The sequence below is a fragment of the Vigna umbellata genome, chromosome 3 (assembly GCF_029865625.1).
Source record: "Vigna umbellata cultivar VRB3 chromosome 3, Vumbellata_1.0, whole genome shotgun sequence".
NCBI classification, from domain to species: domain Eukaryota; kingdom Viridiplantae; phylum Streptophyta; class Magnoliopsida; order Fabales; family Fabaceae; genus Vigna; species Vigna umbellata.
The window spans coordinates 14164508-14180147 of NC_142167.1; the positions used below are offsets into that span (position 1 = coordinate 14164508).

A 15640-nucleotide genomic window follows, 5' to 3' on the forward strand; every position below is an offset into this window, starting at 1 on the left:
CCTTTTTTTAAATGGTATCTGAAGCTAATTTAGTAATGAGATTAAATTTTAATATTAAATTATTTTTTTTGGAAATTTAAGTCTCATGATAAAAAATAGAAAAGTTTAATATTATATGAAAAATAAAATCCAAAAACTTATTTTAAGTGATGACAATTTTATATCTGAAAATTAGACTGAGATCTTTTTGTTAAATTTTTTTCTTGAAAAAAATATCTTATTCTTAAGACACATCAATCTCTCCATTAATAATGTCGAAAGAGCTTCTACTATAATGATTCGAAAATGGTTATATTTCTAAAGAAAAAAAATTAAAGAATAAAATAATAAATGTAAAGTGGTTACAAAATTTTGTTAAATGTGAAAATAATAGTCCCATAATGATTTTTTTAACTGTTTGTTGGTGTTTGGTTGGACAACAGCCTAGGTAAACATTTTAGTTTTAGTTTTTGATCAACGAAATAGAAAAAAAAAAAACAGTTTCATGAGAAGGATTGTAACAAAAGCAAAATCGCTGAGTGAGTGTTTAGCTGATGAAAAGAAAAGTGGGAACAATACATGAACTGATGAGTTGATGTTTAATTAATTGTTATAATAATAATAACAATAATTTACAAAGGCTAGTGGGTGTGGAAAATAGATAGACTTGATGTTGAAATTAGATAAAAATAGTGGGAAGTGTCGTCTAAGCAGAAGTATCTGCAAACAAAATCGGGTTAAATAACAAAACTTGTTCTTAACATGATATATGATTATTGTATGTCGTAAACAAATACGGTATAGTTTAGTTTCATTATCTATGATTTGGTCGATGTCATATTTTAACGAGTCATTGAGTTCATGAGTCCCATCACAGCAAGAGGAATTTGAGTTAGACCATCCAATTGAAGTGTTCCCATTCCAATTCCCATGACGGTTCTTGAAGCTGTTCCTCGTTCCAATTTCTGCTACTTGAATCTCCAGCTTCTGGGAGCTGAGAAAGCTCAGAAAGCTGAGAAAGTTGGAGCAAGTGAGAAACTTGAGATGAACTTTGATGAAGACGTGACTCTGCTCCTTCTGCCTCTGATGGACGGCGATCAAATGCTCGAAAGCTTCCAGATACGATATACACCCGATATAAGCTGAACTCGCATCTCAACTACACGCCATACATCAAAGATTACGATAACGAACATCAAAATTAAACATGTGAATGTGATGTTAGGAAGAGAAAGAGACGAAGAATTTGCAATTGTGTGTGTACCTGAGGGGTGACGGGGTTGGAGATGGCTCTGTACTCGTTCATCTTCCATTTGGTTTTTCTTCCCATAGGAGCTTTTCCTTTGTAGAACACCATGGATTTCTTCACCCCAATAACTCTGTTATCAGAAGAATAAACATAGCCAGGTGAACCAGTAGCTTTCCAGTACCCAGAAGCTGTGGTTCTGCTAGGTCTCCCTCCTCTGGCTTCTCTCTCTTGCCCAGGCGAAAAGAAAAACCATTGCTCTGTATCCCCACGGCAAAGCTCCCCCGCAAGTGCTGCAAACAATTATTTTACAAAAACGAGTGAATCATATGCACAAAAGTTTGCTTATTTATTTATTTATTTATTTATTTATGAAGCACATACTTGGGAGGTTCCATGGTTCCAGGGCATTGATATCAACAACTGGAATAACTCTATCTATGGCAGCAGTAACAGCAGCAGCATTATTTCTTGAAGCTTCTAGCTTGTTGTGTAGGTAGAAGCCAACAAGCTCTTCTTCTGTCGGGAAAAAGCGAAAACCAGGTGGATGATCTTCCATGATGTTTGGCATAATTTTGAGGTCTGTTTTACTTTTGTGCACATTGGAATGAGGTGAATATATATGTATAAACGAAGGAGAAGATTGAAGGAGAAAAAGGTAGGGTGGTGGGGCAGAGAGATTCAGCGTGTAAATTTAGAAAATTGGCAAGTTTTGATGGAAACTTTTACGCGGTTATGGGAAGGAGAAATCGTCTATGTTATCCATGTTGGATACCTTATGATGGCTACATACCTATAATATCCAATAAAATGTTATTTTGAACAAGTCCTCCTCTCTCCAAAACCATATGACAGAGAGACAAAAAAAAAGTCTGCTTCTTTCAATTTCTCACTCGTTCTAGGTATCGGCAAATGCAATCATTTTATGTTTAAGTCAGCTAGGTTTTTGTGTAACCAAACCTAATTAATTCTTTCCAACCCTAATTTTGCAGAGATTTTTTGTCAACATGTTAATGGACATTTCTTCTGCGGATCTATCATCTATGCAGGGCAATCTCACTGGTGGAACAAGTCAGATATGTTATGTTTTCTTTTCCTCTCCACGAAATAATGTAGTTTATTATTCCCATTTTATTTCGTTTCATAAAATAAATGTTTTTATTGTATAATAATTGTTTTAAAATAGGAATCACTTAATATTTCACCCGAGTCATGTGAATTGAAAAACATTAAAAAACAATATTTTTTTAATTTCATTAATCTCTGTTTTTTTCAAAGTCCACTTATTGAAACTTTACATCGTAAATTAGACTAATCACTTAAAATGACATTACTGTTAAATAAAGGGTGCTGAGAAAATTTTATTTAAGTATGGTGTATCTGATAAAATAATTGTTTGTATCTAAATCTACGAAAATTTATTGTTTTTTATTACACATGAAATCCAATTATATAAGTAAGCGTAATAATAATAATTATTATTTTTATATCTTATTTCATTATGGATATAAATAATTTATTCATCATCTATGTTATTTTTATATCTTATTTCATTATTTATATTTATGTGCTTTGTCCTCACTCGCACACTTTCCGCGAAAACTTCCCAGAAGGTCACCCATCCCTAAATTGCTCCAGGTATCCTCGATTAATGAAGCCTTATATGCTTGAATTTTAGGTTTCTAGTATTAAGCGAAAGGTTATACCTATAATTATGGGGTTAGGTCAACCCCAAATTACTAGTACTGATAGGCAACATTGGGAAAGAAGCACTACGCTTGGGAATCAAGGACACGAAAACTTTGTATCTATCTATATCTATGGCTTATCGAGATTGGGACTAACAGGAATGGTTGGGACAATAAATATCCATCTCGTTCATATTTTGGATACCCATAGAACCATCGAAGATTATTGAGGTGACTAATTCCAGGAAATTAAGCAGCGTAGAGGACAAAGAAATTTGTCCTCACTCGCACACTTTCTGGGAAAACTTCCTAGAAGGTCACCTATCCCTAAATTGCTCCAGGCTAAGCACGCTTAACCATGAAGTTCTTATGGGTCAGGCTACCGAAAAACAAATGCATTTTGGTTATATGAGTAGCCAAATCAATTCCTTTAAGCTATCTTTCAATTGTATAGTCCCATACCTATACAGTCTCCAGATCCCTCTCATTCCGGTGTATGTCCGATTCGTCCATGTACCCCTTCCACTGAAAGCCTGCCAGGAGCCGCTCATTGTCCGTGACGCTTTGCACCGGCGATCACTCCCCGCCCTCGTCAGTGCCCGGGCGTCACACTTGCAATATAAATATGAATCTTGAAAATATAATAGTCTCTATTTTCACATAAACATGTTGTGTGTGTGCTTATGTATGTTTTTTTTTTACTTTGTGATTCAGTAAAAATATTCCGGATATGTTTAACTGTTTTATTCAATATCCATTTGTAAGAATGTTACGAATAGTTATTTGGAATTAACATGATGATTTTATAATTAAAATTAAAAAATGGAAAGTAAATTTCTAACATCTCATTTTAATAGTATAAAACTAAAAAAAATGAAACGTTACATAAATGCTAAAACAACCACTAGATAAGACAAACCTCGCTCAAAGAACAGGTCTACTTTTGTACATCTATCTAAACTCATCTATTTCTTCCCCATCTCTAGCTGGAACAACTGAAAAGGTGAATCCCTAAGCTCACACCATTAGGTGATCATCGCAATAGAGAAACAACATATAAAGATAGACACAGAAAAGCAAGGGTAAGCTAGATAGAAAACAATATATCATAAGTTTAAAGCATTTCATATAAGAATTATGTATAATTTAATCCAATCCAAACATCTTAACATGCAAAGACCTAAATCGATTGTCGGAACTTAGAATGATTGTCGAGCAATGGTAGGTTATGCACTCGTGGTGGTCTCTACTGTAACATCCCGATTATATAATAATCAATATTATATAATAAGGACGTTAACATTCAAATATAGAGAACAGTCGGAATTTTGACGTGTAATTAAAGTGCGAAATTACAGTCATCCAAATAAAAGGAGTAAAAATTTAAACTTAAACAGTTGAAAGGATTAAACACTACAAGTGTTCAATCAGGAAACTCTAAGAAGACTATTCCGCAATCTCAGCAACCTCCAGCTCTTGCTCCAAGGGAAACTCTGCGACAACATCTGCTCCCATCCAAGTGGATGATCATCGCCAAAGAAACATACCCAAACAGCACACGACACAAAACAATGCAAGGGTGAGCTAGATATAAAAAGCATATTATACATATAGCACAGTTAACTCATGTTATCATACTTAGATTAGTATAAAAGAACAATTAGAGCATATTCATTAAACCGCAATTTCACCCACTCATACAACATGCAAAGGTCATCCAAACATGGTAAATTGACATCACAAGACTTGTTACTTTATACCCCGACTCGTTCGGACTAGAATGATTACCGAGCTATGGCGGGTCTTGCACTCGTGGTGGCTTTATGGAACTTGGGCACTACCGCCCTGGCACTACCGCCTGGTGAAACTTTGGGCACTACCGCCCGGCCACAGTCACGAGGTTAATCCGTTATCACTCACCTTGGATCATATGGAAGCACCCAAGACTAGGACCTCCTGTTACTCCTCACCACATGGTTCAATCCTCTCTACATGAGAAGAAAGACCACTGGAGTTTCAGGATGACCCCCAAAACTGAGCTACCATGTAATCATTCTATACAACCCCAAAACACCACCATGTATCCTCTCCTTGAGGATCATGGAATTACGTTCATGAATCATATTGTTACTTTAAACCTTATCCCAAGTCATGAATAAACAGAAAGTACCGTATTATCACAGTAAATACAACATACCTCATACTTTTCACATAATTCACATCACAGTTTATATATATTCCAAACATTTTGCACATAATTCAATTCAGATAAAATGAACTTAAAACGCAACATTACTATTTGGACGAACGTTATTCAACGAACGGTATTGGACGAACGCTTTTTACCAATTGGCCCAACGCTATTTCACCGAACAAAGCCGAACGCTGAGATTGATACTTAGGCCGAACGCTTGGATAGAATTCTTAGGCCGAACGCTATTTCACCGAATACCATATAGACCGAACACTTCTAGAACGAACGTTAGGAGATCAAATCATACTAGTCGAACGCTCAAGGACGAACACAAAGTTGGATTCAACACTACTGAGCCGAACGCTAATATCAAGTACCTAGGCCGAACGTTAGACCATTGAACACCATATCGAATTCCTCACTGTTTTGGACGAACTCTCAAAGATTAAACCTCCTAAAAAACCGAACGCTATTTAAGACGGACGTTTAGAGTCTTGGTTGGATAACTATATCACTTTGCCGAACACCTAAAATACTGGCCGAACGTCTAGAACTGAGGACGGATGATTTCAACTTAACCGAACGGTACTAAATCAACTCCTGACCGAACGCTACTAAATCTATTCTGACCGTTCGGTACTAAATCAACTCCTGACCGAATGCTACACTCACCAGGACGAACGCTCAATATATAACTTAAGGACGAACGCTCAACCCATTCCTGCCGACCACTAATTGGTCGAGCAACTTGGACGAACGTCCAATTTTGACTCATCAAAATTGGACGTACGCGCGTTCTGCAGAATCACGAAATCCAGAAACCCAGAAACCCAATATTCATCCCCAAATTCCATATTTGCATTAATACAGTATGAATCAACAATCAAACAAAAGATCTAACTCCCCTTACCTCTTGAAGACTTCCTTAGTGAATCTTTCTCCAAAAGATTTGTAGTAAAGCTCTTCACTCCTCTCGATGCAACACCCAACACTTTTCTGGAATCTAACTCTCCCAAGACTTGCAGCACCAAGCAACTCCAGCAACTCTAGCAACTCTAACTTCACCTCTCTCACAAAGCTTTGCAGCAAGGATTTCTCTCCCTTAGTGCAAAACCCATTACCCCTTTTTATTTCCTACACCTAATGCTTTCTGAATGTGCCAAAAATGGGAGAAAAACCTGGAAGTGCTGCTCCCCACCTTCCAAATAAAACAAAACTTCCTCTTTTTAAAATGATAAAAATTTAGGTCCTTACATCTACTGCTTTGCAAAGTCATTGCCAATGGGTTTCACCCTACCACACTCACGAGGTTAGTCTGTTCCGGGCATTGAGACATACTGGAAGCCCCCAAGACTAAGATCTCTTACTACTCCTCACGACATGGATCAATCTTCTCTAAATGAAAGTGAAAGACCATCGGAGTTTTAGGATAACCCCTAAGATTGAGCTTTCTACATTCATTCTAAACTTACACAGGGCACCACCATGTAACCTCTCCGTGAGGATCATGGAATTACGTCCATCATACTTTCACTTTAAAACTTAACTCAAGACAATGAACAACCAATTACTATATTACATGATCATACATACTTCATACTTAGGATAGAACTTCATTTATATCAAATTAAAACAAGGATGAAAAGAGTGAACTAAACTTAGACCATTCGCTCAGCGCACACTCTCGCATAGTGAAACCAGAGGTTTCTCGTACAGCGACCCAACTCGCTGTGTGAATAAACTTCCAGTAGTACCAAACTTCAACCCCTTCGCATAGTGTCCAGATTCGCCATGCAGATCGTCAAATAGAGAGCAACCGTCTCAAACCATTCGCACAACGCGTCTATTCGTTGTGCGAATGCCCTGACAGAGAGCATTTCGCCAGGGTGACTCGCTGTGCAAATCCATTCGCACAACGAGTTTGCATAATCTGCATAACGAAGATCTGCAGAATTATGCAACTCAAACCTCAATTACCAATTCTAACTATTTTTCCCAACTTCTAACACTTCTAAATTATTTTATATACCTAATTAAACTTGACCAAGTGATTTTAAACCTTCCTAACATCAATCTAAAGTGTTCATAGATCAATTCCTACTCTAGAACATCAAATTTATCAACTTAAAGACCCAAATCACAATCTACCACTTTGAACATGTTTTTGACCATTTTGATAAGTCACATTTGACTTACCCAAACTGTCCCAATAGATCAATTGAGCCGTCAACTCTAATTTCTCATTTTCACTACTTCACTTCCTCTAAAATGAGTTCTAAACCAAGTAGAGCTCTACCTCATTACCACTACACTCTCCTAACTTCAATATCTAACATCATCAAGTGTTAAACAAACCCAAACCAGTTCATAAAGTACCTCAACTACACTAAATAAGTCCAATAAGCCTTTCTCACCATTTCACTACCTTAAACCTCCATTTTATACCACACAATTAATAACAAAGATTACTCTTTTCCTATAAAATTCCAATTTGTACAATTCAACTCATCAACATGTATAGTCCCATACCTATACAGTCTCCAGATCCCTCTCATTCCGGTGTATGTCCGATTCGTCCATGTACCCCTTCCACTAGAAGCCTGCCAGGAGCCGCTCATTGTCCGTGATGCTTTGCACCAGCGATCACTCCCCGCCCTCGTCAGTGCCCGGGCGTCACATGCCCACCAGCTTCTGCCTGGTTCGTCCTCGAACCACACCGTACTGGGAGAGGCTAGGCTCTGATACCAAAATGCATTTGCTTTTCGGTAGCCTAGCCCATAAAAACTCCATGGTTAAGCGTGCTTAGCCTGGAGCAATTTAGGGATGGGTGACCTTCTGGGAAGTTTTCCCGGAAAAGTGTGAGTGAGGACAAAGCACACTGGAAAGCCACGTGGTGATGTGTGGGGGCAGTCGACATTCCCTGTAGGTTGCCGGGGCGTTACAACTGCCATCACCAGACTTCCCACAGTGGCTTATCATGCCTTCCGGGACGCTTTTCTTACTCAGACCACCAACCTGCCCCGGGCACCCAGACTCTCCATTTTCGACACCTGCTACGATTTGAACGGCTTTGTTACGGTTCGGGTGCCCACCGTCTCCTTTTACTTTTCAGGTGGACAGATCTTGACCCTTCTGGCCAGAAACTTTATAATGGAGAGTTTCTGTGAAGAATCTGAACTTTCCAATTTCCCTACTTTTCTTCTAAATCTTCTATTTCTTTTGGTGGGTTCTTGAGTTTTGTCGCTGTCATTTCTTCCTCCATGTTGAGTTGTTCGAAGTGGGAAGCCAAGGAGTTGCAGGTGGTTGTGGTTATGGTTAAAAACAAGAAGAAAAGAAGAGTTTTGACAACGGTCATGGTTGTTAGTTGGTTGGTGAGGAAGGACTCAGAGCTCCACCTTCACTTTTCGTTGTTCCTTCATTATATTGGTGTTTGATTTTGGGGGAAAATCATATTCTCTGATAGTCACTTACACGTCATCATTCACAAATCAATATAGTAACATGTTGCATATAACTAGTGCCACATCATTAATGTATTAACTCCGTTTGGTGATACTTAACGAAATGGACAAATTAGACGCAAATTTTACTAATTGTGGACATATTCCAAACACTTCTAAAAATGGAGACTGAGTTGAGATTAAGCAACAAAAATGGAGACCAAAAAGACTATTAAACCTAGAAATAAGTTTATTAATTTACAATGAATAAACTGCATAGATATTTAATTTTTTATTTTAATCTTAATTAAATTTTAAAATTTTAAAATTTTAAACTTTTAAATCTTAAAACTATTATATAAACCATAAAAAATTAATAAAATAAACTATTCATTCACTTAAAATTACATCACGAATAATTATTTCTTATTACTTTTTTCTTTCTTCCTCTTTAATATAAATATGAAATTTATATTACTTTTCTTATATTTCTTTTACGCAAATTATAAATTATATATTAGATATGCAAATAGTACATATACTTTAATTTAAATAAATTTAAAAAAATTAAAACTAAGTGTTAGACATCATTAAAATAAAAATAGTATAATAAAAAAAATTGTCCCCAAAGTTTCCAGTATTATATGTACTAGCATAAACACATGAACACACTAACGGTTTAAAAATCATGATTTAGAATTAATAGTGTGTTTAAAATAATAAGACTTGATTATTTTAATATTAAAATTTTAAAAAATAAAAACAATTTTTATAAACAAATTTCATTATTTAAAAACACAATAAAAACAATTTTTGTAGAGTTTTTTCTAGGTTCTCTCACCGTCCATTCATTTGTTTGAAGATAGAAGACTAGTAGGGTGATCCTTGTGGCAAGCTCTTCACTTTTGTCTAATCAGTTTCTTCAATAAAGTAAGTTGATGTTTTGCTCCCTTTCTTGGTTGCTTTTTTCTTTCTCTGCATGTGACCCTTTTTGGGTCGCATGTACTGTTTGAGTCTTCTATAAGAGTCCTTACTGATAAGTGATCATGATGGTGTGTCTTAATCGTGTTTGTGTGGTTTATAGGGCCAATAGGGTTCCTATGCATCTGAATGTGCTTAAGGGTTCTTGATCAATTTAGTATGTCTCTCAGGTAAGGAAAACTAATTGTATTATTTTTAACTTATAGATACTTTGTAATTGTTAATTGTATACTTGTAATGTTTTATTGGTGTAATTGAGTTCTCGGATGAAATTTGATATATGGAGTTGAATTAGGGGTTTAATTTGGTTTTAGTGATTTGTATTATGAAATTGAGTATGTTGTTTGACTGATACTGCAAATAAGATGAATTGAGTAATGTACAATCTGATAGTTGGTATGTTTCACCGTCTGTGATTGTTGCTGGACTGAAATGATATAAATATGCAAAATTATGTTTTTTAAACTTGTTGGGTGAAGTCGAAGTTAGAGAGCTTCAAATTGGTGGTTCCTGGGTAAGAATATACTCGTTGGGTAAAACCAAAGTCAAAGAGCTCATTGACTTGGTGGTTATTGGACGATAATAATCTTGTTGAGAAAAATGAATGTTAGAGAGCTCACTGACTTGATAGTGGCTAGACAAGACAAGTATCGTTGGATGACTTTGGAAGAATTAAGTATATGAGTTCTAGGGATAATTTCGTTTGACGAGCTATTTGGTCACTAGGCGAGTGTGCTTTTAGGCATTACTCTTTAAATTAATATATATTCTCGATGTATAAGATTAACAAAGTTTAACTCTATTTTCATATGTTTTGTTTTGGTATGATTGATGTGTGATTTTTGTGAATGTTAAAATGATGGTTGGTTTATGATGTTCATCTGAGAATGATTGGTGTTAATCCAAGGAAGATTAGTTGTAGTTACAATAGTGTATATATATATATATATGTGTGTGTGTGTGTGTGTATATATATATATATATATATATATATATATATATATATATATATATATATATATATATATATGCAATATTGAGAGTTATTTTGTTGCTTTATTAACCTTGTGTGTGTTAGGGTAAAAACATTGACAATGACTCTACAAAATAGTAAAGACTACCACAAGTTCATAACTCACTAGAATTTAATAATATTAATACATGTATATAGATCAATGAGTCTAGTATGAGTCTTTATATCTTGGTTGTTATGAACGAGAGCTGTGTGACAATTTCTCTATATCTATTTGTGAATATTCTTTTTGCATATTAGCTTACCATTTCTTTCATGTTGTTCTATTTATGTTGTTTTTTTTATTTGCAATGATTACTTTGACGATGTAAACAAATAAGGACATAACATCCCGTCTGAGATGTGAATGATGCAACGATTTATATTAGGTTAGTGACCTGTCATAAATTTATTTTTATTTTATTTTTTAAAAAACTCTAGTCCTATTATATGACCTGTCATAAATTTATTTTTATTTTATTTTTTAAAAAACTCTAGTCCTATTATATTTATTATATTCTTATGTTAAGTACATAACTTGTATGGAAGAGTGTAATGTAGAAGTTATATGTTTGTATTATTTGTTTAATGATTATTATATATACAATATTTTGTTTAGTAGATTTATACCTGAGATGTTACATACATATTTTTAAATATCTATAAATTATTTAAATTCTAAAAGTGATAATTAAAAGGATAAATTTTGAAAAACAACATGTATATATAATTATAGATATAACTATAGAAAAATAAATTTTAGTTATTGAAACAGAAAATATTATAAGTAATATTGTGTAAATAATTTTTTTATTATGAGTAATAATTTAAATTTAAAAAATGGATACTAAAATGATAAAGAGTAAATAATTCTTTATTTATAATTCGAAAAAGTAGTTATTAAAATGAAAAAACTAAAAAATAGTTTTTTTTATTATAAATTACAATTTAAATTTAAAAAAAAAATAATTAAAAAGATGAAATTGAAAAATGAAATCCTCCTTATATATAATTATAAAAAAAACAATTCATTTTTAAATAAACATAGCAAATCTCAGTTGACGCACCCAACACATTTATCATTACGTGGAGTTGAAAAATAGCAACCTTTAATTATTAGTAAGGTTTAAACATACTTTTGTTATGTTTCTGCTAAAAGTTGATTTTAATATAATTTATTTATTCATATTTTTTATAATTGTATACTGCCAATATTAACATTTTCACTGTATCATTAACTATTTTATATCTAGACAACAATATACTAATGATATAAATAGTTTAGTATGATAAGTAAAATTGAATTTTGACAATGGAAATAAATTCTTAAAATTTTGTGTCCAAAACTTAATTTAAATATATTATTTTTGTATTATATGACCGTTTGGTCAGTCTTAAATTGGATGGTCAATTACGAAGTTATCGACCGATTAAGGATAACAGTTAAAGTTATTAATTAGTGTCTGAAACGGCAGATAAAGCCATCAATGAATATTGAGAGTAATTAAAGTCATTTACAAATAGTTAATGTAGATAATTAAAGTCATTTATGGACAATCAATGTGTCGAAATTGATTCGAAGCTTAAGGTCTATAAATTAAAAGAATCGATTTGAAGCTTAAGGTCTATAAATTAAAAGTTTTGAATTCGATGAAAGGAGCATTATTCCACTTATTTAAATATATCATTAACTTGAATCAATTGACCAGTAGTTGACTTGTAACGGGACAATCCAACACTTTTTTCCAGTGCAGAATTGTCTAACTATAATAATACTAGTCTACCAAATAAATATTCTTTGTTTTTTAAATTACAAAATTATCAGGGTCTATTGTTTTTTTATGAGAAACTAAAATTATTATTTTTCATTTTCTATCAAAACTTTTAAAGGAACAAAACAATGAGGTAATTTCATAATTTTTCCTTTAAGAGTATTTTTTCTTTTTAATCAAATAAAAAGTATCTCGGTGTGTGAATTTCTTTTTTGTCATATAACTAATAATGTAAGAATTAAAAACATTGAATGCTAACTTAGTTGAAAAACATAAAACTTAATACTCTGTGAATGAATCTGGAAAATCCCATAACAATGCACAAAAGTTCATATAATCTGACAAAATAATAATCATGTATGTGATTCATAGTATTTCAGAGATTATATAATCATAAAACTGAAGTCATAGTATCTCAAAGATTACATAATCATAAAGTTAGTCTAAGAAAATATTTTATTAATATAATAGCTACTTATCATTACTATAATGCACCATAAAAAAATAGGAAAGTGTACCAACCTCCTGCATAAACATCAAAGATAGGTTCAACTTGTGGTACGATTATCAGAATCAAAACGCTAACAGCAACTATCACTGCGATTCTGAGAATATGGGAAGGAATTCCCGTACAAATATAAATAAGCCATGAATCGGCTATAAGATAATATAGTGCTGATACGGTGCATACTATTATAAATTTTATTATTCCCCTTTTCATATTTCGGAACTTGTAAATTGGAGTTTCATTTATCGGTATTAGTAGAAGCCCGATAAACAAACTATTCCAAGCAGCTTTCATCAGGGAGTCAACATCAGCAGCACTAGTCATAAATGTTAGAACGAAGAGGAAATACGCTGCAAGAAAATTTCTAACTCCTTCCTGCCTTAAGAAAATATAGAAAGGAACGTCTCCATGTTCTTCTTTGTTTCCATGTTCTTCTTTGTTTCCATGTTCTTCTTCGTCAGTATCAGAAAATCCATCCAGTGCATCATAATATTCTTCTTCGGCTTCTTCAACATCTTCAACAGCTTGAACATTATCCATAACTCCTTGTGCTCCTTCGACATGGACTTGAACATTACCTATAGCTCCTAATGCTTCTTCAACATCTTCTTCAATATCTTCAACTTCAATATCTTCAACATTATGGGCTTCAGCATTACCCATATTATACAATAAAGGAAAGAAAAGCGGAAAGCGGAGGAAGAAACCTAGGGAAGAAAAGTTATCAAGATAATGGGCGAAAGTAATAGCTATGTGGGTGCAAAAAGAAAGCTAGGCAAGCATACAAACATATAACAAAAATAGGAGTGCACCAAGTAAAGCAAAATAAAAAAAAATTCAATGAGTGAAGGTGTATGGGATAAAATCCAGTGGTGCATCAGAAAAGAAAAAAAAAACAAGCCCAATATGAATGGGTTGTTTGTAGAAAAGGCCCAAAGCCTAAACCCTTTATTAGGGTTACCAGAATTGGCAATGAGCTCAAGGCTCAACTAAAAAAAAGAAAAAAAAGAAAAAAACAATGGAGTGCAAACAGGGGCTGCGTGTCATCAAGGAGAAGAACCAGCGCACCAGCTAGGCCCAAGGTTGTGTGGTCTACTTTCAACTGGGGGATCTTAAACCGAGCTTTGAACAACTTGCAGCATGGCAAACAACCCAAGCAAAGAAACCAGCTGAAGAATCGTTTCTTCTCAAACTTGCTTAGACAAAGAGGTTTAGTCTAATACACTCATGAAAAGGAAAAAAAATACCAAAAGGAAAACTATACAAACAAGAATGCATAAAAATCAGAATCAAATGTAAAAGATACTTGCTCATAAACTCTTTATAAATTAAGGATATTATTAACTACTTGCTTCACAAAATTAACCACATGGTGTCATTAACACAAAATTAACCACATGGTGTCATTAACCCCTTATAAAGCAAACTTAACCAGTGTGAAATATTTCAATAAGCTAATGATTATCCTAACCACATAAAAGTTATTCTTGCTTTTCTATTGGATTCATGTTGATTTTTACAAGCAGATATTAAATAGAATAAATTGTAATAAATATACATATAAAGACAAACCTAATTTAATATAAACATATTTTATTGCCATATCACAATTTACAAGCACCTAAAGTAGGATTTATCATATTCAATAAATTTCGGATTTAAAAAAGGATGAATTTTTTTAAAAACAAGATAAATTAAGATATTTGCACATTAAGCAAGAATATGCCACCTTTTTTATAAAAGAAAAAGTATGCCATTAGTTTCATTAGCCATGTTCTAATCACATCTTTCATACTATCCTAATCTTTATTTGTCATCACAAATAAGTGTGGCCAATATATTGTTTCAACTTCCGACAACATTTATACAACAAAATAGCACATACCGAGACAACTACAATAATAGTTGTTTGTCTTTCAAAGACAATGCTATTCCACCCGTTTTTCCACTCTACCATCAACTAACATAGACAGAGCACCTTTACAGGTTGTATATACAAAATCATGTCTAAAAATTTCCACAAATGTATATGCAAAATCAGAAAGTGGTATATAAAATTTCAGACGAAAAATAAAACAAGGTAAAGGACCAACCTATTGCAATAGCCGTGAATAGCGGACGGAAGGGAGTTCGCAATAGCCGTGAATAGTGAATCAACTCTTTAGTTGTTAATGCCCACGAAAATGATGGAGGAAGTGAGCCCCTTGGCCGTGGATGAGTCGTGGATGAGTCATGGATGAGTCGTGGATGAGTCGTTGAAGAGTCGTGGAAGAGAAGAATCCGCGAAAGATTGAGTGAAAAGAAGGAATTTCTGACCCTATCCCAAACCCTACCGTCCTCCTAGGGGCTCTGGGGGCTTCAGAAAAGATCCCATTAAATGGGCCAAAGAAAATGGGCCATATATTAAGTACTAAAAAAATGCTAAAAACTATTTTTTATAATTTATCCTTTTTATTTCTTGTCTTTAATTTACAATTTTTTTATTACATTTATAAAAATACAGTGAATGCGTAAGTTAATATGGATGCATCGGAAGTAAGTGGAATAATTAGGTTTTAGGAATGATAACAAAAAATAAAATAAAAAGAAACACAAGGCTTGGGATGATGTCCAGCGGATGGAAAATAGGGGTAAGGAAGTGGGCCAAGGCCCAAACCCTTATTTAGGGTTTTCTTGCTCGGGTGTTACTCCCTCCACCACCACATTTTTTCTTTCCACCTCTCCAACTCTGTTACATATTTTTTTAATTATAAAAATAACCTTTTTAAATTACAAAAAATAACCTTTTTACTTTTCAAATCTTAATTATTTACTTTAACC

At 33.7% G+C, this 15640-nt stretch overlaps 2 protein-coding genes across 2 annotated transcripts; both read right to left on the bottom strand.

Annotated features, from left to right (window-relative positions):
• Nucleotides 1–561: 561 nt before the first annotated feature.
• On the bottom strand, nt 562–1921 carry LOC124822170 (NAC domain-containing protein 90-like). Its single transcript, XM_047294140.2, has 3 exons — nt 1610–1921; nt 1244–1518; nt 562–1138 (listed from the first exon to the last, which is right to left on the bottom strand). The coding sequence occupies exons 1-3, from the start codon at nt 1794–1796 to the stop codon at nt 872–874; spliced, it is 729 nt and encodes a 242-aa protein (XP_047150096.1). The 5' UTR covers nt 1797–1921; the 3' UTR covers nt 562–871.
• Nucleotides 1922–12651: 10730 nt separating this feature from the next.
• On the bottom strand, nt 12652–15147 carry LOC148201694 (uncharacterized). The gene is made up of 2 exons (XM_088110459.1): nt 14914–15147; nt 12652–13527 (listed from the first exon to the last, which is right to left on the bottom strand). Exon 2 carries the CDS (start codon nt 13481–13483, stop codon nt 12797–12799), a length of 687 nt encoding a protein of 228 aa, XP_087966585.1. The 5' UTR covers nt 13484–13527; nt 14914–15147; the 3' UTR covers nt 12652–12796.
• Between the last annotated feature and the right edge of the window lie 493 nt (nt 15148–15640).